The sequence below is a fragment of the Kogia breviceps genome, chromosome 8 (genome assembly GCF_026419965.1).
Source record: "Kogia breviceps isolate mKogBre1 chromosome 8, mKogBre1 haplotype 1, whole genome shotgun sequence".
In the NCBI taxonomy this organism is placed as follows: Eukaryota; Metazoa; Chordata; class Mammalia; order Artiodactyla; family Physeteridae; genus Kogia; species Kogia breviceps.
In genome coordinates this window covers 57,044,258-57,070,196 of record NC_081317.1, presented here as the reverse complement: position 1 = coordinate 57,070,196, position 25,939 = coordinate 57,044,258, and the positions used below count along the sequence as shown (strand labels likewise).

Here is a 25,939-nt window from a genome sequence, read left to right as displayed (position 1 = left end):
GGAATTTTTCAAGTGGTATGGTGAAGTTATTAGGAAAATGTCAACGTTCCTTTCTAACAACAAAGTGGAGGTAAAAGCACCTGAACTCACCTGAGAAGCATGCTACAGCAAATGAGGGATTCAGCACAGACAATACTCCAGAGGGCTCTAGGTTTTAGAGCCACCCTGAAAACACTGCATCAGTCCCTAGAGCAGGCTCCTCCCCTGCACTACCAAAAAACCTTTCTGTCTCACCACCTGTTCTAGCCACGTCAACCACTTCCCCCATTCGTAGCTAATTAGCATCGTGCTCTGAGTTTGCCCCGTGTGCCTCACAATTCCTGACAACCTGGAGGAGGATGCACAGGCACACATCAGAAGTGTGGAGAATGAATGCTCCCAGGGCCACACTGCTCAACTGAGAATGAGAGCAAATGGGTAAACATTTTCCCTTTTTATTTTGGGCGGAGGCATATTCATGAGGTACCTCTGAAGGCCCAAATGAGAATAAGCACCATTAACAGCAGTACTTCAGTGATTCATCTTTGTACTGGTTTCCCCAGGTCCTTCACTCCTACTCTGGGATCTACCCGAACTAAGTACCTTCATGAAAGGCACTGTCTCAGGATCTGTTTGCAGGGGGACCTAGGTTAAGTCAGCTTCCCAAAGATCCTAAGATAACATAGTATCTGACTGTATCAAAATGAAGGAAGAGATAAGTGACATAATTCACAGTAAAAAGAAAAGATAAACGTTTAGGGAAAGAAACTAGGAAAGCACAGGAAAGCTAAATCTTTCCACCCCATAGAATAGACAGCCCATGGAGAAGCTATACTCATCAGAAAAATTCTGAAGGGTATAACTTATAGCCCTTTACTTTTACCACCAGGGCTTCTATTCAACAGGACCCAGACTATACCCCAGAGCTTCTCACCCACTCTGGTCATACGCATCACCCTCAGCTAGAAAAAGGGCAGGTAGCCCATATTGCCTTCTCAGCTCTTTGAAACATGCTTCCTATCAGATCTGAGAAGCAAGCTCAAGTAAGCAAGCAGAGCAGAACAGTCGGCCTACTGTTAGTCACCTCTTCAACCCAGAAGGCACCATGTCCCACCATATGCCTGACTCTGATCAGCAGATCCCCTGATTTCAATACTGGTTTCACAAGTATTGTCCTGAAAGGCTTCCAGGAAACAGACCCAAACTCCATCAGATATATCTGCATAGTTCAACAGTGACTGAAAATCCAAGTTGCATAATCCAGGACAGAGCCAAGTGTTAACAGTGAAAATGTATCCTTACACGTACTGTTGAGGTTGTCTTATGCCACATTTGCACTCATTAAGCAAACTCTACACAAAGCATTCATAGGTGATGGGTCTGAAATCTTTTAGTGGTTACTGATTCACAAAACCACAGAAATACTACGTATTCTGCTAACAGCCAGGGGATGCTGCCATGGCATCATAATCACTGTTGAAATGGAGATGTGTGGCATTGCAATGAAGATAAGACAAAAATCTTTAAAGTAATATATCCAAATAGCTGATTTGTCAATTTGGAAATGTTTAACATCAACATAGACCAGTAGAGATGGAAGAAAACATCTAACCATTTAGGGCAAAATGAAATCACCATTAAGATTCTATGATACACATTCCTAATTGCCCTGTGCATAATCCTAAAAGGACCCTGTTCTAAATCCATTCTCTAAATGAGATTAAGTAGAAACAACAAGCCATCAGCCTCCATTCATAAAAATAAATCAAGAGGGAATTACCTGTGACATTTTTTTTCCTGCAATTCCTTAGTTAAATTATTGGACACCACTGTCAAGTTCTGTTAAAGAATAAAAGAAAGCCATGGAGTAGGTAAGCAACCTGAGAGCAAGGTCAATAAAGTGCACAGCTTTGATTTAACTTCCCATAAGCCAAGTTTTCATTTGTAGACATAAAAAAACCAACTTCATGGAGTCTGGGGGGTGGCAAACTAGGAAAGTAGGCAGGGTAAATAAGGGAAAAAAATACCAAGCAAAAGTTCTGAATCAAATACTAAATAATGACACTAACAATTTTCTTTTGCACTAGGATTCTGTTTAGCTTTTTTAAAAAGTGTTTCTGTTTTCTACTCTCTAGCTGACAAGAGTACTTTCCATTTCATACAAAAGATAACAAATGTTCCTTGCATGTGTTAGACATGGACTTATATGACTAATAGTTATAAACAAAATTCCTTTGCACATCAAAGAAAAAAAAACTGTGTTTATTCAAGAAATTCCTAATGGCTTCATTTGTAAGTAAAACTTTCTCTTTATTTGAGACCCAGTGGCACAGCAGAGTATAGCTGGAAGACAGCAGGTAGCTCTCATAATGAACTTTGCACAGTTTTGAGAAAATAATATCTAAAGGCAGTTCCTTCTTCTGGGGTCAGTAGATTAGTGGTTCAAAAAGAATAAACTATCCAGGGAACATCCTGAGATTAAAAAAAAAAAAAAAACCACACAACTGGAGGGGGAAAGGAGGAACATTCTTGCTAATTAAAATTTCCAGTTCTTATGGTCCTCTATATTCACAAACCCCAGTCAAGAAAGGCCTACAGGATCAGGCCTGTACTAAGAAAAAGTATACCATCATCACATTAATTGTATTATTACTTCAGAATTCTAACCAGCCAGGTTTATATAGAAGAGATTAAATAACAAGATAACCTTATAAACAATGCTCATTTCATCAGTGTACCAAATAAGTTTGATTTATATCAGTGTGCTTCTAATTAATTTATGCACCCACATGGTTTAATTTACACAGACACCCACACTAGGGTAGGGACAGCTATTTTTTTAATGTCTTGAACTTTGTTATGGGTTCACGTTTAGACTTCCCGATGTTGCTGTTTTAGTTTCCCCACACTTCATTTTTGAAGTGACTGTTAAAATACCTTGCATTAAAGTTGAAGCATGCAGAAAGAAAATATTTGATCAAACTCAATATTTATCTCCCTTGCCAACTTTTATAATGCTTAATTTTAGTTGGTATAGCTTTACTCAAACTTACAACCAGATCTGCTCATTCCAAAGTTGTGAACTTACCTCTTCTTACAATATTCCCTTCAAAGCCTTTTGGATATATAAGTTCATCTCATTACAGCATCAATCCTAAACTCCTATATTTGTTTTAATGCATTTTCTAGTGACTTGGGGGGGGGCTGTTAGTTTTTAAAAACATATCATTTCTATTAACATGGGGGACTTGGATACCTTTTGTAAAGTACACTCCAGAATGCTGGCTTACAATAGCAGGTATCGCAGAAATGAGAAAAATCCATAGAGGGAGGAAAATTCAATTCTTTCCAATTATTTAACCAGAAAGATAAAAACAACATTTCTGAATCTAGACCCACTCACAATAAGCTATCAGTGACATGATGGTAATGCCAGCACCCCATGAAAACCCTTAAAAAATAACAACCTACAGGAATATCCTGGTGTCAGGATTAGTCCAGCTTAGTCATTTTACAACTTCCACGGATGGTTTCAGTGTTGGGGTGAATCAGGCAAGCAAACAGGGTTTTTACTTGTCTCTGATATAAAACTTTTATTTATGTATTTGATCAATGTTTATTTGTAGGACATTAATACAATAACAGACGTCAGCTACATTATCTGTTTTTGATTATAAACTTCTAGAGGGCAGAGACTCTGTCTATTCAACTCACTTTTTATAGGATGCAAACACAGTACCATCCCAAAAAGGCACTTAAAGGTGGTTTTTATAATAACAATGATTTCAAGGGGACTTGGTCTGCTTCCACACTCCATGAAACTCCACTGGCATGTATTGAACATTAAAGAGTAACAACTTTATATTCTTGGGTAACTCCATTCTTCAGATGTGAGAAATGGAGAATTTTTACTATGTAATTTGAGGCAAGCCTTTTAAAATTTCTGGGCCTCAGTTTCCAAATCTATAAGATGGAGACATTACATTACATAACTTCAGATGATTTCCAGGTTTAAATTTTGAAACCACATGAAAAAAATACTGAGTCCTAAAAATCTCACACACAAACTGAGGTTCCATTATCCACCCAAACAAAAGTTTTTTCTTTTTTTTGCGGGTGGAGGTAGAGGGACTATGTGTTCTCAATGTAAATTATGTGTTATGCCTAACTCCAACAAAATAATCAAACAGAACATCACCAGTTATTCTTGTAAACAAAGAAAATATGTGGATATGTATGTAATGAGATATATGTTGTATGTATATACAAAATCCATATACATGCACACACCCCCAAACACATAATTCTCTCTACTGAAGCGAAGAATTAAAATACTTCCGTGTTTTCTTGTCTTTTCTTTCTCCCTCTATGAAGCATCAACGACGCTATTATGACAAAGGAACTTACATAAGGTAAAAATAAGTTTATGTTAATACTGATGGTTCCCAACAAGAACAGCTTAGGTTAAGCTGGTCACCTGAAATCTAGATAATATCCTCTCACAGAAACAGTGGTATTGAGACAGGATGCAAAATGCACTTCTCAGGCCATTCAACCAACATTTATTTAATCTATAATGTACCTGAAATATACAATTCAAGACACAGAATTTACAAATTTACTACTACTTAAGCAGACAGTGAGAGTAATAACAGCAGAAGAATAAAGAAGGTCCCCCAAAATGTAGGGGCATCCAGTTCACACACCATCAAAATAAAAAGGTGTAGAGTGGGGGTGGTGGACTTACATTCATGAAACTGCTTTTTATCTGTATTTACTACAACACCTGCAAGAGAAAACTTCAAGCAACTACTGAGTATACTATCATTTTCTTTGTTTTAATTTAACTTTTATCTTATAATGGAGTGTAGCTGATTTACAACGTTGTGTTAGTTTCAGGTGTACAGCAAAGTGATTCAGTTATACCTATACATATATCCATTCTTTTTAAGATTCTTTTCCCATATAGGTTATTACAGAATATTGGGTAGAGTTCCCTGTGCTATACAGTAGGTCCCTGTTGATTATCTATTTTATATATAGTAATGTGTATGTTAATCCCAAACTCCTGATTTATCCCCTGCCCACGTTTCCCCTTTGGTAACCATGAGTTTGTTTTCTATACTATGATTTTCTTATTTGTTTTGAGAAACAAATAAATGTTCTACAGAATGCAGTGATTTCTTCCAAGTAAAGAAAGAAAAACATAGGTATCTTGTTCAAAATTTCCCATGTTCACCTTGCATTCCCTATTCTTGGGGGAAGAATTATAAAACTTTTTAAAGGTGAATAACATTTAAATAGTAGAGATGTGTGAAATTTTCAGGAGAAACATTTATTCTTAATTTTTACCTGCTTAGCCAACAGATGCTAGTACAATTGATACATTTATATAATAACAAATAATGCAGTCACATCACTATTTGCAAAGTACTAGGCACAGTGCCCCCCGCACACATCATCTCCTTCAATCCTTCCAACAATGCCAAGAAGATAGATCTGAAGAACCCAAGTCTTCCTACTCTATTACATGAATTAAAATGAAATCCAAAGATCAAAACACACAAGGAGCATTATCCTAACTACTGGTTACTCTATTAGACATCAGGAAACGCAAGTGTTTTGATTTGAATGTCTTCCTTCTATGTTGAGGAAGAAGGAAGATGGTGACTCAGAACCACAAATTTCTGGCTTTCATTGACAATTCCATTCAAGCGTCCAGGTAAAGGGATAATTTAGTGAGTAGTCTGCATTCCTTTTTAAAAAAAGCTAATCAAGGTTCATTCACATTCCTTAAAAAAATTCACCAATGGTCATATACAAGTTTACGTTAAAATGCAACCTAGGGCTTCCCTGGTGGCACAGTGGTTAAGAATCCGCCTGCCAATGCAAGGGACACGGGTTTGAGCCCTGGCCTGGGAAGATCCCACATACCGCGAAGCTACTAAGCCCGTACGCGCCACAGCTACTGAGCCTGCACTCTAGAGCCCACAAGCCACAACTACTGAGACCACGTGCCACAACTGCTGAAGCCTGCGCACCTAGAGCCCGTGCTCCGCAACAAGAGAAGCCACGACAATGAGCAGCCCGTGCACCACAACAAAGAGTAGCCCCCGCTCACCGCAACTAGAGGGAGCCCGCGTGCAGCAACGAAGACCCAACACAGCCAAAAATAAAAATGAATAAATAATTTTTTTTAAAAAAATATTAATCTTTTAACTAGTAGCAGGAAAAGTAACACTATAAATGAAAACAGAATTGCAGTTCGTTTCTTTGGAGGATGAAGAATGAGAACAGGTTGTAAAGAGAAAGGATAAAAATAAGTGAGAATAAAGGAAAAGAGAAAATGGAAAAGACAAAGGAGATACACAACAGGGGAGAGAGAAAGGCAATGAGGTAGCAAGGGGATGGATAGGGCAAAGTGAGATAAGACACAGCTAACAATATGGCTTTTGTCCAAGGCTTGCCAGGGCTCTGGACCATCGTCTCCGCCTGCTAGAGGGATGACTTCTCCAACAGTTTTTAAAAATGTTTCCTGTATCTAAACAGCCTCATTTTAGTTTTCAGATTCCTGTGTTTATTTTTAAATAAAAGTTCAAATTTGAAGACTCTGCTCATGTATAAAAGGAATGACTTTAGAAATGTACTTTGGAACCTACACGTCATTGCTCAGTTTAGTGCTCAAAACCTCAGGGATGTCCTGACATTCCAACCTGACAGTCTTGCCTTTGTAAAGAAGTGAAGACTGCCTCTTGCCACTGTGCCTGAAAATTACACTTGAAATCAGTCTTCACTGATGATGCAAAGCCTTAAAAATACGTTCATCTGCTGGAGGAGTCATCTATCACCAAAGAGAGTTGTTTTCATTCTGAAGAAAACAACACAGATGTGCCCAAAGTGCTGGAAGCCTCAAAGGGACGTCCAAAGTTGGTCATCAGAGAGAAATCGTCCTCCAGCCTGGAGTACATAGGCGGAGCAATGGCACCCAATACTGACTCAAAGCCAGAATCTATGGAAAGGTCCACCATGCATCAATTCAGCCTGGCTTAGCAGACTAAGAAGCCCGTCCACCCGACCGCCTTGGCCCGAAGGCTTACTTTTTTATACCCATCCACCTACCCATCCTCTCTGTGCTCCAATAAACCACTGGTCCTGACTATCTCTCTCAATACCTTAAGAATCCTTTCATATAAAAATTCATGGGGCTTCCCTGGTGGCGCAGTGGTTAAGAATCCGCCTGCCAATGCAGGGGAAACGGGTTTGAGCCCTGGTCCAGGAAGATCCCACATGCCGCAGAGCAACTAAGCCCGTGAGCCACAACTACTGAGCCTGCGCTCTAGAGCCCGTGAGCCACAACTACTGAGCTCACGTGCCACAAACTCCTGAAGCCCGCGTGCCTAGAGCCTGTGCGCCACGACAAGAGAAACCACTGCAATGAGAAGCCCGTGTTCTGCAACGAAGAGTAGCCCCCGCTCTCGGCAACTAGAGAAAGCCCACGCGCAGCAACAAAGACCCAAGGCAGCCAAAAATAAAACAAATAAATAAATAAATTTATTTTTTTTTAAATTCATTAAATACTGTACCACTCTCAATATACTGATCCTACAAACTGTAATTCTATGAAGTGGTTCAACACTGTGTCATCACCACACAGCAACTTGTTTCATTTACAGTATCCATTTCACTTCTACTCATGAGCTAATATAATTCAATTTTTTTTTAACTGCACACAGGCTGCTAGACACATGTGCACGGCAAATGGAATCTGAACTTAGCTTAACAGCCTCATTTATTCCTGATGGTTTAAATTATTTCATCACAATTAATGACACCCCCTCAGCTTCCTGTGCAGCACGGCCAGATGTTCAGAGACCACAAAGCCACTCTCCTCTTTGACGGCTGGTGACAGGTCGTCCTCTGAAGGATGTTCCCTAGGCACTCGGGCTAGATGGCACCTCCACTGCTTAACACCTCTCTGCCTCCCAGGCTCTAACCATGTAGAGGAAAAGGCAGGAAGGCACAAGAGACCAGCAAGTGCGTTAGCGACAGCAAGTCCCAAGACACGACCTAAGTCTGAAGGGACCTGGTGCCGCCACAGGAGCTATCCTAACCTTGCCGTCTTGTGAAAGCACTCTTTGCCTCCACCTTCCCAGCCACTGGCATCCACTGAGGGCCTGGCCTGGTGTCAGTCTTCGGGCACCGTCGAAGGACAACAAAAACATCAGTTTTTCCACAGGGATCCTTGTTGGTCATGGTAATTTTGTGTTGGGGGGTGTTGTTTAAACTTACTCCCCCCATCAAGATCACCGCCTTGTTTTCTAAGAGTGAACACTTTATTCAAGTACGATTATTTTCTCTCCTGTTCAATAGACACCTCCCACAGAAATATGCAACATTTTGGCAACTTGTGGTAAGCAGTTGTGCCCCTTATTCTCTGTTAAGCTTTACTAGGGTATAATCTAATTGACAGACAAAAAGTAACAGACATTCCATGTATACATCTTCATGAGTTTGGTTGACCTCTTCTTCCTAGGCTTAAGCAGGATTTCTTCTTTTCAGGGGCTGTTGGCTTTTTGTTTTTGTTCTTGTTAGGTTTTGTTTGTTGTTGCTTTGTTATTTTTTTTTTTTAAAGAACAGAATGAAAAAGAGACCACATTTTTCCTATTTTGAGTCTCACAGGGGCAAAGCCATTTGCTTTCTTAACAGTAAAAAAACAAAACTATTTTTCCTCAGAAATTCATAAATAGTAATTATCTTACATTCATCATTTGAGTTTCACACACAAAAAGCTAAATTTGTACAATGACAGGTAGCTAAAATGGTAGCAGAAATAGTAAACATGCTAGCACTCTTACAATAAGAATCCAATACTACACTCTAATTTGGAAAACATTTCCATCAGCTAGGGAACATGTGGCAGACATTTTATGGATTATTTTTTAAATGTTAAAAAAAATTAAAATGCTGATCTTATTCAGGGAGTAAGGGGCCTTTTCACTTGCCAAAAAGTGTAATAGAAAAACTGAAAGGCCACCTGTGTCAGCCCACCCTATAGTATGAACATAAGCTATAAGAGCACTTTGGAAAATATTTGTAAACTAAGACGAGAAAAAAAAAATCAGTATCAACAGAGATTCCAAGCAGATGCAAAAGGCTTCCGTGCATGTTAATGATTATGTGTGTGGCCTACACAGGCTAATTTCAGATACCTTCAAAACTCACTATACATTCTCTTTTATAAGCTATTTGGGATTAAAACTAGGACCTTATCCATAACAACTTTGACAACGGACACAAATACAAGGTAAGCTAATCAAGCCAAACAAGTTGAATTTTCTCCCTCATGGATGACTTTTTAGATTTTAAATGACTACTGAATTTTACTAGACATGCTACACTTAGTATTTTGACAGTTGTTTATTAAAACTACTTTCCTAGGAAGTCCATAGAAACCACCAGTCTAGTTTTTATCAGAATTGAGACGATCAGAGAGAAGTTGTGATGATGGTATACTTGCAGCGAGCAGACAACAATAGGAAACTCTTAGCATTCCCAGAGTTGCATCAAATTTTCCATGGACCGAAACTAAAATGAAATCGTTCAATTACTGAGAGGTAGATAAGTAAAATAAACAACTAATTTCATACAGTGAGGTTGGGAGAAAGTCATATGGACCTCATTGTGTTGTCTCCAAACACATTTTATCGGAGGGGAAAAAGGAGCTGAATAAACTTTAAACTCTCATGTAGGGATGTATTGCTTGTGTGTCCCTGGCAGATGTGGAAAGGAGATGAAATGGGCAAGGGAGAATCAAATATCCCATCGCTGCAGGTTTGCTGAGGGAAAGAGCACGGCAAAGATCTCACATCTGGCAATCATTTGTCAATAGCTGGAAAGAGAACGGCAGGAAACTTTCTGGCTCTTGGAGAAGATGAAAAGACAAAAACCATGTGTCACACACACACCCACACTCTCTCTCTCTCTCTTTGCAATGGTACAATGACTACTACACTTATTCTCCACCCCTCCTTTCCCCTCTAAATTTAATGATCTTCAGATATACTCAACTCCATGGTCAAAAACATGCAGTCACTTGACTTGTTAAAGCTGCAGTGTATGTACATTTTTCAAATAAACCCTAGGGCTGATGTTAGAAAATCAAAATCAGTCAAGCATAGACCGCCTGGTACTTTGGGCAGGAATCCTTGTGGTTTAGTCAATAAACAGAATCTGAATGAAAGACACCACAGTAACTAGACAGTAACGTTTTGAACAGTTCTTAACCTTAAGGGGGGCTCAGGCAGGCGGGTGCGCTAGTGACTATGGACACGGCTACCAGTCCCCTTAGATGGTTCCCTCTCCCTGTGACAGGACTGTGCTGGGCACAAGGTCATCTGCTCTTCCTAACACACACACACTCAATAAAAAAGTCAACTTGTATTTGAGAGATGCTGGGAATAAATTTGGGGAGGGAACAGCTTGTTGCTGTTGTTGTTTAAAATATTACATCTATTTAACAGGGTGGGAAGGGGGAAACCTCAGCTTCCAGATGTCCGTATGGATGATAACAATATAGAAAATTGGTTAGCTTCATTATGAGTTCACAAAAATGACCAGCTTTGCCCCATTCGATTTACCATGTAATAAAAAGTTTTCAAAACAACCCACACAAAGTTAATTAACTTCTCCCAAATCACAGGAATGTAAACCTGTTCGTGGTGATCGATAGACTTCAATGGGCAGCTCTGCTTCGCCCTTATGCTGCATTTAACTAGCAGCCGCCGCCGTCCCTGTGATTCTGTAAGTGAATGCTGCAGGTTGTTTAACAACCTGGCAAATTCACAGTAGCTTGTCAAATTATTACAGGAACAGTGTCATCACTAAACAAGCCTGATCACGGTTAATTACAATGTAGACTAGACAGCAGCCACAATTGTTCATTAATTACAGGAAGCACCTCATTTAAATTTTATGGAAATTTACATTTGCACCCCACTATGTCTGGGGGAAAAAAAGTGATCCTTCATGCGTTCATAGAAGAAAGGAGTCTGTGCTTTATGAAACATCACAGTAAATTGTGTCTAATCGGGTACTGAAATATTGGTTCACTATTTACTCTAATTTTCTAAGCACTTTAGTGGTGAAAAATACCAAGTCAAACCCCACATCTTGAATTCCCAACCAGGAAAGGAACTGTGCTAGGCTAACTGTAACAATACACGATGAGGCACAGTGAGACAAAAACAGTCACTTTTATGATTAAAAAAAAAATATTTGGGACTTCCCTGGGGGTGCAGTGGTTGAGACTCCGCCTGCCAATGCAGGGGACACAGGTTCGAGCCCCGGTGTGGGAAGATCCCACATGCCGTGGAGCAACTTAGCCCGTGAGCCACAACTACTGAAGCCTGCGCTCTAGAGCCTGAGAGCCACAACTACTGAAACCCATGTGCCACAGCTACTGAAGCCCGCGCTCCACAACAAGAGAAGCCACTGTCACAAAAAGCGCATGCACTGCAACAAAGAGTAGCCCTGTCTCACCACAACTAGAGAAAGCCCACGCGCAGCAACAAAGACCCAATGCAGCCAAAAATAAATAAAGTTATAAAAATAAATAAAACAAAATAAAATATTTAACAGCAATTAAGGGAGGTCTAAACTAGAATAACAAATTCCCATAAAATAATTATATAAGAGGAAATTTTGGGAGCCTATGCATCAGTTAACCTCCAGAGCTAAAGAAAGTACACAGTTTCATATGTACTTCAAAAGCCACTGAAGAAAATCAAGAAAGTTAAGACAGTAAATCAAAGTCTGGATTTCCAGCTACTTTTCTAAATCAGGTATATTAACACAAAAAAGACAGCAGATGCCCTTGCAAAAGTCAAGTCATGCTCAGACTTCAACAATGACAGTCATTCAAAACCAAGGATATATTCATGAAAGAGTGTCAGGGATCTTGGGATTATTAAATGAAAAAGTTGCTAAGTCATCTGAAATTTTAAGGATTAAAAGGAAAGGGTTAAAAGAAAGAAGGTAAGAAGAGGAAGGGGCTCCATCAGTCCTGAGAATTCATGTCAGGTAAAAATACAAAAGTAAACTAGATATGGGTACTGTGTGTCTAAATGAAAATCCTTCACAGGAAAGGATATAAACAAGCCAGAGCTCCTAAATCGAGGTGTACAAGAGATTATTCTCAGAATCAAGAGGCCAAACATAAAACCCTCTCGTGGTTATAATGCCTGGCCCTGGGGGAAAGTCTGAGATCCAAGAAGGAAAAGTAAACGACGCTGGCAAGTCCTATGATGAGTTCCCCGGAGTGTAGAGTTGGACTAAAAAATAAGAAATGGCTCACTTGATGGGGAAAAAAAAAAAAAAAAAGACCAGAATGCACATGCCATGGCAAAAATGAAAGGACTCTAAGCTACTCCTGGAACTGTTAGCTGGTGAAGAATATATTAAGTGTCAAGTTTATTATGACGGACATAATATGAATATGTACCAGATATTATTAAAATGTATGGAAGCCATAATTAGAAAAGAAGAGGAGAAAAGAGAGAAAGAAATGGTTCAAGTGGGTCCCAGTTAAATCACCAATGCTTTCTAGTTGACTATCTTTTCACATATTCATCTTTTCCACTCAGTCCACCAAAATGCTGTTGCAATATGAGGAATCCAGTAAAATGAGCACTTTTTCTTTGCCCAGTAACTTGGTCTTCTTTGCAAGGCCCTCGCTGAATTGTCAACTCCACAATCTGTTTAGCTACCTACAATGACAGTTTCATTTCAACGTGTAAATATACATTTTCTCCCTTGGTATGTCGAAGTAAAGTGCTCCATTGGTCTCTTTCAGTTTTATTTCACGCACCCACATCTGCAAAACCCATCGCTCTTTGCTCCATAACTCAAGGTTCAAAAACAGATTATCCAACAACCACCCATGACAGACCATTCCAGGTGACGTGTCTGAAGAACATCACTCGTCCTACCCGAAGGGGTCAAGGATCAGACTACTCTTCACAAAAAGTCCTCCATCACTCTGCATATATGTGTCACACACAAGCTGTGCGCTTTCTAAAACTGGGAAACGCATGATCATGTCTCATACGTGCCACACCTGCTTTTCTGTTGTATCATAGCCATATGTCACCCAGACAGTACCAGCTTGTGGCACCGCTGAGCTCAGGTGCTCTTCCCTAGGCCAAGAGCAGGTGCGCAAGAGATGGTGTCCCCGTCAGAGTATCATAAAAACTGAAACCTCCTCCGACCACCACTTCTGCCACCATGCCCACTGTGAGGTCCATTTTTTAAACTATTCTCTTTTCTCATTTGGGGTGTCTAAATCAGTAAAAAAAAAAAAAAAAAAAAAAAAAAAAAAAAATGTTTTAACACTGAGCTCACTATGCTCATCCCCTAAGTCTCAAAATATAGAAAATGACGCCAAATAGAGGCCCTAAAAAATAGTATAGGTTTGCCCATGCAAGGGGGTGCCATCCACATTGAAACTTCAGCCTGCATCTTTGCATCATTGGCACACACTTTCCATAACTATTAACAGGTACCTGGAAGTGGAGATAGGCCTTTGACCAGGATGTCATATTTATATTTTTAACCTGCAATACACCATACCATTTCTAATTTCTCAAGACCACACAACGAATTCCAAGTCAATACTTTCATGAAAAATGTGCTTTGTAAATAAACTTAATATTACACCAGAGGACATATCTCCCAATCCATGAAGAAGGAAGCTACTTATCATTAAGTCCTATTTTTCTAATACAGCACCCAGCTGAATGGCTTCCGTTCTCCTGAGCTGGGAGACCACAATGCAGGAAACATGACTGGCTCCCCAGGTGTCCCCAGAGCCTAGCATCATTCTTAGCACTTGATAATGATGATTTGAAAAGACGGGAGCTAAGATTTCCTGAGTGCCTGTTACATGCCAGGTCCTGTGCTAACTGTTAGGCATGTGTTAGAACATTTAATCCTCATAGTGTGGGAAATCTCCATTTCATAGATGAGAAAGCTAAAAGCCCAGTTAGGTTGAGTGACTTGCCAAAGATCTCACAGCAACTGTGCCAACCTAGGTAGCCAGCCTTCAGAAAGCAAGTTCTTAATTCACTGCAGTACATACTAAGTCTTGATTTCTTGAATGAGTAAATGAACGATCTCTAGTTACACACAACTTATCCTGAAAAGGACTTTTTGCTGCACAGATGCTACACTGGGCCCTCTGTTATACCTGTCTCAGCAGTTGCCTGTCTCCTGATGGCATCTGATGTATCTGCACGGCCTTCAGAGACCACTGTTACTGTCACACCCGCCCCCACTGATAAAACAGTAAGACTCCAACCTGGACTTCCAGCCTCTGGTCTGGTTCCTCCAGGTTTGGGCAGAAGTCTGCACCCAGCACTCTGCCAGCACATGCCACTGGAACCTGGGGGAATACGGCCAAGTTAGATGCTGGCTGTGGAGGCTGCTGAAAACTGCACACAAACACACTTGACCCAGGCAAAAGCAGGGACATCCCAACTGCAATTCTGAAACAGAACGGCTTCCATCACGGCTTCACAGGTTTTTGACACTCAGTAGGTCACACATATTGTAAATATCACACACCCAAGTTTATTAACTACCAAAAGGTAAATTCTAAAAAGAAAAAAATCCACACAAATTTTATTGCCCTTTGTATCCACAGAATGTAGCACAAAGTAGGCACTTAATATCCGTGGACTGTAGACGGAGGAGGAGAGAAGAAGGCAAGTCAAAAGGAAGGAAGGGAGGAAATGAGGGAAGGGAAAAAGAAACAGAATCTCTGCTTGAAATTGGTGACTTTTTTTCTCTTTGCATTTTCTTACGTGGGAATTAAAAAACTGCATTCTATAATGCCTAAAGTTCCTTTGCACACTTAAAATACCAGTTCAAAAATTTTTTTTCTATTCCTGGCATGGGCCAGTATTTATTTATAAACATGTATTATTTACTTACTGTATTTAAGCTACATTTAAGAGGCTCATTTTATGTCTGCTCTAACACTAAAAACAACAAAAAAGCTATGATTTAGTAAGTGTTTCTCTGTAACTAGAATTCCACAACGAAAGCCGCTAAGAGTCCCTTTCAAAACTAAGCTACCTATTACAATTAGTTACTCTCATCCTGAAATATTACCTACTTACTAGTCACATGCTTACTTCATTTTAAAATTTTTAAGATAAAGAGAATTTAGATTCCATTGAAACCTATTTTCTGCTTTTTCAATTCTTCTCTAAATCTCTACTCAGTATTTCCAAACACATACAACCTTCATTAATCATACAACTATCTATGTGTATCAGAATCTCAATCCATCAATCAGTTTCATCTCACCTGTATCTTCTTTCCCTCTCAAAGCCCTCCTTTGGTATTTTGTTTTATTTATTTTTTTAACTCCAACTGGGATCATCTGTGCCAATCAATTTTCTTTGTTCAGAGATCAGTTTTCAGCCAAGCATGCTGTCTTAGAAGGTATTTCCTTCTTTCTTTTGACCCACAAATCTGTTCACTTCTCCAGATTTAAACAACTTTCAGTAAACTCCATTTTGCAAGTTTACTAGTGAATATAACATTTTTTTAAAGTCAACTCTTCAAACATTTTTAGGTCCAAGTTTCCTATTCTTTTCAAGTGTCTTATTCTTTCTTCCTGCCTATTTCCATAAAATGACATCAACAGAATATCAGCTATCTTTGAAATTAACCACTCTTTACCCACAAATTTCTTCATTTGGAGCCTGAGAAGGAAAGGCAAAGGAGGTTGCATTTACGGTTGTGCCAGCCACCATGTGGGTACCTTACATCGAGATTAACCCTTTTTTTCCTTTCAAGCATCTTATGGGATGTGAGCATCTCCATTTCACAAGAACGGGAGAGCTTTAGAGTAGGTAAATAACTAGCTCAGGGGCACATGCTAGAAAATTACAAAGCCCAAACTTAAGAAATGAGAAAGAGTGAGAACATATTTCAAAGAAGTTAATGAAAAACATGTAATAGTTGCTTTTAGTAACATCCATTCTAGAGGCATTTGTTGATGTTTCATATGACAGAAATTACGAAGAAGACAATTAAAGGAAATGAAGAAAGTGTCACAAGAAATCAAGACCTACTACTCATCTCTTTGGTCTGGGATAACATCAGCAAGGTTAAAGGGGATTTCTCCTCTAACTTGAGAAATGAGAAAGAAACGGGTCATGGAGAGGAATAGAGACACTGTATCTGTGTTGTGTCACCCACAGAACAATGCTGATCCCACCCCACACTGACACATGGTGAGGGCACCAATGAGTTGTGCAACAGTAATTCTTCCTAGGGTGCAAGAGAAGAATTGGGGAAAAATTACTTAGAATATTCCATATCAAAACAACCCCCCCCAAAGTTTCCTATAAAACCTTAATAAACATGACTATTTAACTGATTACAGCAGGTAAGCCAGAATGCATATGTTGCAAATTAAGTGTAAATAATACTTTATTTCATGTACACAAAACAATTGCCACTTACTTTCATATTAGTTGACCATGTCACAAAGACAAAGTGTCTAGTTCCTTTTTACCCTCACAGAAGGCATTTCATAAACACTCTCAAGAGGAATGGAGAAAGTTAAACAACTACAATTACACTCAATTACAACCTCAAACACTTAGAAATACACAGTTGCTGAGAGAAAACAAAAAGGTCTGTGAGTAAGTTGGAAGGAAACTGTGCCAGGCTACTGGAATGTTTCAGCTATCCAAATCACAAAAAGGAACTAGGAGGAAAGAGAAGAGTGTTCTCCATCTTAGAATCTGGGGATTTCTGAGCAGAAAAGAAAATCCTTCTGATCTGTGAAAACGGACTTCCTTAAAGAGAAGAAAATTGAGATTTGAACCAAAATCCACATGGTTTCACTCATGAGTTCACCATCTAACAATACTCCCCCTACCTCACCCACCACAATTAGAGTCATCAATTATCAGACAGAGAAAAAGTATGAGGGAAAGGCAAGCTATATCTGTTTCCAGTTCATCAAAATGTCCCAAGGAAAATACACAGGATATAAAAGCTTGATAACCTAATTAGGTATAATTCAGCACACCTAGACAATTAGGCCTTTTGATTCAGAAGCCTTAGCAGTCAGCCAACTATCCATAAGCAATCAAAAAATGCCTGACAGAAAAGGCAGACCTAAAAATTTTTTGGCCATGCCCCACGGCATACGGGATCTTAGTTCCCCAACCAGGGATCGAACCCGCGCCCCCTGAAGTGGAAGTGCAGAGTCCTAAACACTGGACAGCCAGGGAATTTAACTCATTATTACTCCATTTTAAATTAAGATACTAAAATAGGATGTGTACCTTCTGTTTTCATTGGAATTGAAAACTCAAACTGATTTGGAGAATTCCAATTTTATCCTCTTGTCTTCATGCTAGTGTTTAGTGTGCATTTCAACATCATACTTTAAAACAAAGTTCTACAGTGATTTTCATAAAATGTTCACAGTGATTTTGATCTCTGAAACATAGGAGGACTAAGGGGACATTTTATCTTTTTATTCTTTGTTGCATCTTTGTATACTTTACTCTTAAAGTAATAAAAACATTTAATTTAAAAACAAAGAAAAAAACTAAACTGATCAGCTAGTATTTCTAAACAGTAGGCTACAGGTTTCATTATGGGATGGTAATTGTCTAGAACTCATCTAAATTTCATTCAGCTGGTGCTATAACAGGAAGTAAGAGGCCTTGAAAGGGACCCTCTAGAATCCCCAGGGAAGCTGGAGCTGAGTGCATATCTACTCTCCTGTAGAGACCTCAAAGGAATCACGGTGTGCGAGAGAGCTATTTACAACTTACTTTGTGTATAATCAGCAGAAACAAAAGATATGACAACAAGCATAAAGGCCTCTCTCTCTCTCTCCTCTCAGGAGAATTCAACAAGGGAGGGCCAGTGGGCATTCACTTCAGTGTCAAAAGGGCTTCCAGAAAACATATTTTCTGTGGGGCAGGGAGGAAATATGGCAGGCTTCCTACACACACACACACACACACACACGCGCGCGCGCGCGCACACACACGTTCTCTGTTTACTGAGATCATACATAAAGACTGTTAGGGACCAGATTTCTGAAAAGAAGACATAAAAACCTCCACATTGTAAATAGAAGCTGCCATTCAAAATACTTGAAGAAGGTACATGTAAGGAAAACAACAAATGAAGAAAGAAAGAGAGGCAGAAGTGATAACTTGGGAAAAGAAACATGTTACCAAGAAAAGGTCTTATAGAATCTGGGGTGCTTCTTGCAAAGCCAGGGCCCATTTGAACTTTAATTTTATTTTTAAACATTAAACATTCAGGCAGGCATTTGCCTGATAAGCGCTATAAAAAGTCAGAGCCTAAATAAATTAACTAACTTCCATGCCATCTCAACTCTTTGGTGAAGCTGGCCAGAAGCCCAGAGCAGTTCTGAAGTGTATGTGTTTTGGTGGCTTCCGTCTAGCAGTGAAGGTATGAAGGAAAGGATCTGAACCCAAGGAGAACTTAGAAAATAATGGAGACAGAGAATTGGCTTTTAAAAATATAGAGAGGGAGAGAGATAACCCCAAAAGAGTCCCATGAGAGGACTCAGGGACATGGCTGGGTACAAGCTCTGTTACATTCTAAGCCAGAGAAAAGCAATAACAGCCTCATGTCAGTGGTTAGATGATACCAAGCAACAAGAGGAAATACTCAGATAATGCAAAGAATTCAGGAAGACCATTCAGTGAAATGGATTTGAAAATAAGCTAGCCAAGAGCACTTGTGACAAAGAGCAGATAAAGAAATAAATTAATTACCCAACACTGTAAAGACCGGGATGTATGTTAAATGCAGTACAGCAAATAAGTGAGAGGAATAAATAGAAAAATAAGGTGAGCTAAGTTGCTGGATGTGCAGATAACGTCAACCTTCATTTTTCAGGTGACGATTTAACTAAAGACAACATTCCAGGCCTAAGCCTTCCCAACCATGGAGCCCCAGGCCTTAGCCGCAGAAGGGCCACATATACAGAACCTAAAGCTTAAGAATGAAAAACACCACTTCATGATCAGAAAGGAACTGCTGAGTCAAAACAGTATTTATGCAGCTGCCAATACAGAATGGCCAGATATGCTGGTTCTTACAGAGGCCTTAGATGAGGCAGGGTGTTGGAAGGTGAGAACGACGAGCAAGATGTTTCATAAGAACTGAATAGGACAGTGGACAGTCCCCTCTGAGCCATCCCAGAACAATGAACTACAGGATCAGGATGAGAGAAGAGAGAACAGAAAAGGGTTAAGGATGGGATTCTGCCACTCAACAGGCTGACAGACACAGAAGACTACTGGGTGGGGGTGGGTTGCAAAGCATCCTCACAGGAGCCAGGAACTAAGTGAGGTTCAGTCTCTTTCTGCCTCGAGCGCTGCTCCTCTTGGGGGAGCTAGGGCCCTGGCCCTGTGATGGGAGCAACCACTGCAGGTACAATTACAGGCAATTTTCAAAGCCACAAACAACAACAAAAATACCTTGTTTTTATACTGTGAAAGGCAGGATAAAAGATAAAAACCTCTCTTCCCCAGTGACACCCTGAGGAGCCTGATGGACCATGAATAATGCTAAAATTACACAGCATCTTTCTTACAGAGCCTCAAAGCGCTTTACACAAAATATTTATTAATTCCCCTATCAGACAAGTAAGGGGTGGGGAGGAAATTTCCACCACACTCTTTTAATTTTTAAATAAGAAAACTGAGGCCTATCACTATGGTCTCCCCTCCACATTTGATAAGTTGGACAGAACTGACATGAAGACGTAGTCCTCTGAACTACCATGCTAGTGTTTTACTAGAAAAGTCTCCTACCATTTGACAGAGTTCACCTATTTCTCCACTTCTTGTTTTATGTGGGTTTTAGCGCTGAAGAAAATGAGGATGAAGTTATTTCCTCCTATGCCACGGATGGACTTTATACTCAAGAAAGAAAAGTACAAAATGAGATTATTTTCAACTGGTTTACAGTCGTTCTTGTCATTCAGTACATTGGAAACTGAACACCTCAGGTTGTTGCTCATGGGCATAAACATCGCCAAGTCTGATAACTGACATTAAGTGAAATTTCAAATATATGTATGTATATATATGCCCAGATAAACTTTCTTTCTGCCCTCAAGTCTCACCTCCAACTATCCTAAAGGCAGGCAATATGCAACGAGCACTGGCTTTGGAGTGAAACCTCTGTTTTAACCCCAGCTGCAGTACCTTGTGAAGTTGGTCAGTTAATTACCAATTCAGAGCCTTATTTGCTGCATCTCTAAAATGGGAGTAAATATATTTACTGTGTAGGGTTGGCAAGGTTGAAGGAGATGAGACAGGTAAAACACCTAACTAAGCAGGCTGTCGGTACACAGCACAGGTAATAATACTTCCCCAGATATCTCCCTCTGACCCCCAGCACACCATTCCCATCAGGGCTGAGAAGTTTGAGACAGTGAAGGAAGGAATTTGGGGGGGGGGAGTGGAAGCAAACTCAAGTGTCAAAGGAATAATATAAGGAATTAGGGAAACTGAAAATTATACCTATTCAATTGGTCTCAATTAGGGGCCAGCTCCATCAACCTGTAGACGGCTTCCTACACTGTGTTGACAAAGACTATGAAGATGTGTCTAGGCTCTGAGAGAATGACCACAGAAGTCTTCTCTGGGGGAACTAGTAAGAAGAGATACATTTCACTCCCTGCCACTCCTGCCCCAGCCAAGGCTTTCCCAATGAAAACATAGGCAATTTTCTGAGTTCTCTTTCGAAAATGCTAGTGGTTTGACCTATGAATTAAAAGTAATGAGTTTCCAATACACACGACTATACATAAAATAGACAAACAACAATGACCCTCTGTATAGCAAATGGAACTATGTTCAATATCTTGTAATAATCTATAATGGAAAGAATGTGAAAATCAGTGTGTGTGTGCGTGTGTGTGTGTGTGTGTGTGTGTATAACTGAATCACTCTGCTGTACACCTGAAACACTGTAAATTAACTACAGTAAAAAAATAAATATATATAAGATGAAAAAGTAAGGAGTTTCCAGGGAACTTGTGAATAAAGTCTGAAGAAGCCCTACCCTTTTGGGAAAAAATAACCCAAAACTAGACAGCAAACTGATAGACAACCAACAGTCTAGGTCAGTGGTTCAAGGTGTATTCTCAGCCCAGGAACATTATTAGCATCACCTGGGAACTCGCTTGAAATGCATTTGTAGCCCCACCTGAGACCTACCTGTGACAGACCCCCTGCAGGGTAGAGCCCAGCCAGGTGTTTTTACAAGCCCTCCAGGTGATGCTGATAAGCATGAAAGTTTGAGAACCACTGGCCTAAATAAACTTGAAAATCAAAAAAGAACTGGAAAGGCAAAAGTTTTCTAGATGATAACTTAGTTTTAGAAGAGATATGTCTGGAGGGGGAAAAAAACAACAAGGGAAGAAGGAAGAACAAAGAAGCAAACATCAGGGCATAAGATCCAGGATCTCCCAGAATCTCACTCTGTGAAGGAGAGTCGGCATGTCAAGAAAAAGCCCAAGTGAGCAAGCCGCCTTAGGAGCAGTGGTAGGGGCAACTCCACAGATGCTGCAAAAATGAGAAGGAAATCATTTGGGGACAGACAATAGCTTCAGCATTCAAACTAAAAAGCACTTTAAAAGGACCCATGTCACCTTGAACTCAGCCACTGGGTTTGCTCCACTCAACATGTCTCCCTGATTCTTCACAGAGATCAAGAATGAGGATGAATTTGGGACTTTCCTGGTGGTCCAGCAGTTAAGATTCCACGCTCCCAATAAAGGGGGCCTGGTTTTGATCCCTGATCAGGGAACTAGATCCCGCATGCCGCAACTTAAAAAAAAAAAAAAAAAAAAAAAAAGGTCCCGCAAGCTGCAAACGAAGATCCTGAGTGCTGCAACTAAAAAGACCTGCACAGCTTAATTAATTAATTAATTAATTTTTTTAAAAAAAGAATGAGGGGCTTCCCTGGTGGCGCAGTGGTTGAGAGTCCGCCTGCCAATGCAGGCGACACGGGTTCGTGCCCTGGTCCGGGAGGATCCCACATGCTGCAGAGCGGCTGGGCCCGTGAGCCATGGCCCCTGCGCCTGCGCATCCGGAGCCTGTGCTCTCCAGCGGGAGAGACCACAAAGGTGAGAGGCCCGCGTACCGAAAAAAATTAAAAAATAAAAAAAATTTAAAAGAATAAAAAATAAAAAAAGAATGAGGATGAATTTAACTATCTCTAATGAGGGGAAAGAGACAAATTTCAAGCCATGATCACCAAGAATTTTTTTTTTTGAGGGGGTGGCATTTTTTAGAAAGCAGTTCACTTTGGAAGAAAACAAGTGCATTTCACTTGATCTTACTTCATCAAAGGCACAAAATGGGACAAATCAATGGGGTTGTTTTTCCCACCCTAAATTTCACACCACTGAAAAGGAATGAAAAAGGTATACGTGAGAAAGCAGAAAAGGGAGTTTGTGGAATGAAACATGGTAGAAGAATGTGTCACACTCCTGACGGTGAGAGAACAAATATTACCCTCCCAAAATTCAACATCCCATGTTACCTCTTGAACCACCTACATTAAACCTATTATGGGGAAAAAAAAAAAAAAAAAGTTTAAGTTGCCATACAAGGAGCAGTTAAACTAGATTTAATGCACGGCTTTTGTCTAGAGAAGCAGATTCCTCTGGACTAGCCTCTTGCCCCATTTGACGTGGGTTAGACTTACTATGAAGAGTGAGACTGAAGGCAGGCCACAAATGGTACCAACAGACCAGTGGAATTCCAGGGTGCCGTAACCAGGAGAGCTGGCAGGGAGCCATCACCACACTGCCAAAGCGCACAGTGCAGTATGCCCAAGATCAATGAAGCAACACGCTTCTCTCTGCATGCAAAGCTTGAACATAGGTAATGATAAGAGAAGAAAGGAAATGAGGCAGATTCACCCCTACTGTTCCCTACAATAAAAACTTTCCCAACTCAAACATAAGTCATACTGTGCATTGCACAATCGCCCCTCCAAACTTGTTGAGGACCCCAGACTAAAAAGAGAAAATGCACAAAAGCACATGAGGTTGATTTCTTTGGAAGACCCACCCTCCCACTACCCACCTCACCCGCTTCCCAACCCTAGATCAACTGGGGTGAGATCTAGGGAAGGTGAAAAGCTGTACACAGTATTCTGTACCAGACAGGTAACAAGTGAATCTAAACCTCTCCCACCAATGGCATCTCTCTGTTACTGAGGGTCTCAGGAAGTAGTGAGAAGATAAAGTAAACGAGACTTCCTTATACTGTCCTTGGGGATCTTACAAGGTATTTCTTCAACCTGAACATACTTTACTCCTGAAATCTAGTGGCTTTAGAATCTAAAAGAGGCTTAGTAGACAACAGAACACTTTATACACGATAAAACACATGGTTTTCCATTTTGTGTGTTTTTGATATTAGGAATCTCAAATAAAGATAGAGCTATTTATGTCAATGACTTATCATGACAAGAAATGCTATAAAATACCATTTTCTCTCTACATGCTTTCCTTTTAGATGTGATGCTCTTCCCTGATTTCATCTGCCACCTGTATGAGAACAATGCTCCCCAACCCCTATTCCTTACCTCTCATGTGAGTTCTAGTCCTGCACTCTCAAGCGCCCACTAGAAATGTCCAAGTATCCAGTTAACACTTCGAGCTAAACAAGCAAAGCATATGGGTTCACTGCTATCCTTTCTTTACTACAGCTCTACCCTGACTTGGGTTCTTTTTGGTTTTTTGGGTTTTTTTCATTATTATCACCAGAATCCCATTAACAAAGACTCAAAACCATAGATCATGATTAAAAGCCTTCTGCTTATTTCCCAAACCCAATAAACCCTGAAAGCCTGTCTATTTTCCCCTTCCCATCCCCTCAGCTGTCCTCCCACACACCTTCCAGATCATTTCTCTCCTAGATCATTTCTAACAAGAGCATGCTCAGACCTTTGCCACAACCCTTACATGATTGATAATCCCAACTTTATCGTTCCACACTTGTCAACCAGGGCCACATACCACCCCTCCAACTGTCAAACACATTCTCCTAGACGATGTTTAGAGTTCCCCACAAATTACCAATTAACAAAGTTCCATCCAGGCCCTCTACAACCTAGCTCTGCCCTGCCCTTTCCAGCTTCATCTCTCCTCCTCCTTCATGACAAATGCTTAACAGAGTCTAATTAGACTACTTAATGTCTCTTGCTTACTGCTTTGGGCTTTCCCAATTTGACATAGTTCTCATACTGCTCTTTTTTTGGAATACCCTCTCCTGCACTAAACTTTTGAACATCTCTGTATTTCTAGATGCCACTCCTTCCACAGAGTTTCCTGATACCCCCAGGCAGAAGAGATCTCCTTCCCAGCATTCTACCACTGTTAGGCCCCTCAGCACTACACAACCGTTTAAATACACTACATGATTTCCTCTTTAAGGGCAAGAACTAACTTGCTTCTCCCTTTGTTTCTCCCCATAGCACCTACCAAACAGCTTTACATACAGCAGATACCCAACAAATGCATGCAAAATAAATAAATAAATCTCTTAAAAGTCACAGTGGCACCAGTGACCCAATGTTACAAATAGAGTGATTTTTAACTATATCATTATTCCATCTGATCCTCAAGAAATACCCTTTAGGTGGTTAGGGGCCAATAATTCACATTTTATAAAAATTCAAGATGCAAGGAGGTTGCTACTTATGCACAGAGCAGTCTTCTGAGTGTAATTTAGCCTGTAAAGGTCCAGTAACTAATTCAATGTCACCTTGTTGATCTGTGGCACATTTCTGCTGAAATGATACTTCTGTTGCTAACTTTCCTTCTGGCTTACTTCAGGATACCTCGAGAACCTTACCCCATCAAAGCAATCTTCTACAGGTGAGAAAATGCACAACATCTCCTCTAAAATCTAAGTTTTAGGGGTATTTCTCTGCCCCACAAGTTGTCAACAGATATACACTGGCATATATAGCCTCTTAGTTTAAAATTTACTAGGCTTCAGAGTAGGGGAAGGTGTGAAAACCTCCTATAATAAACTTTTCAAAAAGGTACTGATTGCCATATACTTGGAAAGAAGGTAATCAACCCATTATACTTCCCTGAGATAAGAAGACATTTCTAAGATACTATGAGAGCAGCTTACAGACAACTGTGGGTAGATTTCCAGCCCTCATCAGTTTCTGCTTTGTTTCAAGCCAGGAATAGGAGGCAACTAAACCCTCTGAGCCAAAGGCTAGCCTGCTGCCCACATTTGTAGATAAAGTTTTATTGAAATACAGCTGTGCCTATTCCTTTATGTATATAGTCTACCGCTGCTTGCGGCCACAAGGACTGAATTGAATAGTTGTTACAGAAACCACACAGCTGCCTAAACTATTTACTATCTGGCCCTTTATAGAAAAGGTTTGCCAACCACTGTTTTAAGCTATACAAAATTATACTTCTTTCCCCATGAACATCACTTTCAACAATTCACCTTTAGTAAATAAGAACACAAGTGCAAACAAGAATGTTCATATGGAAGCACTACTCTTTGTAAAAGAAAAGAACTGGCAGCAACCTCAACATCCACAAACCAAGAACCTGTTAAGTAAATTATGGTACAATGATATACTGAGAATCCATTAAAAATTATTATGGCTACCTTTACTTACAGATATGTAAAGATATCTATGGGCTTCCCTGGTGGTGCAGTGGTTGAGAAATCTGCCTGCTAACGCAGGGGACACGGGTTCGTGCCCTGGTCTGGGAAGATCCCACATGCTGCGGAGCATCTGGGCCCGTGAGCCACAACTACTGAGCCTGCGCGTCTGGAACCTGTGCCCCGCAACAAGAGAGGCCGCGATAGTGAGAGGCCCG

General features: G+C 40.2%; 1 protein-coding gene across 16 annotated transcripts in view; it reads right to left on the bottom strand.

The window, feature by feature from the left end:
- Positions 1–25,939, bottom strand: part of BNC2 (basonuclin zinc finger protein 2) — a 423,886-nt gene that overhangs the window by 238,412 nt on the left and 159,535 nt on the right. For 8 of the 16 annotated variants that reach the window (XM_067041456.1, XM_067041447.1, XM_067041461.1 and 5 more), the window contains one exon: positions 14,333–14,416. The exons of the other annotated variants lie outside the window; for them this stretch is intronic. In XM_067041456.1, coding sequence (XP_066897557.1) covers positions 14,333–14,416 — 84 coding nt within the window. The remainder of the gene's footprint in view (positions 1–14,332; positions 14,417–25,939) is intronic. 16 annotated transcript variants of the gene reach the window in all.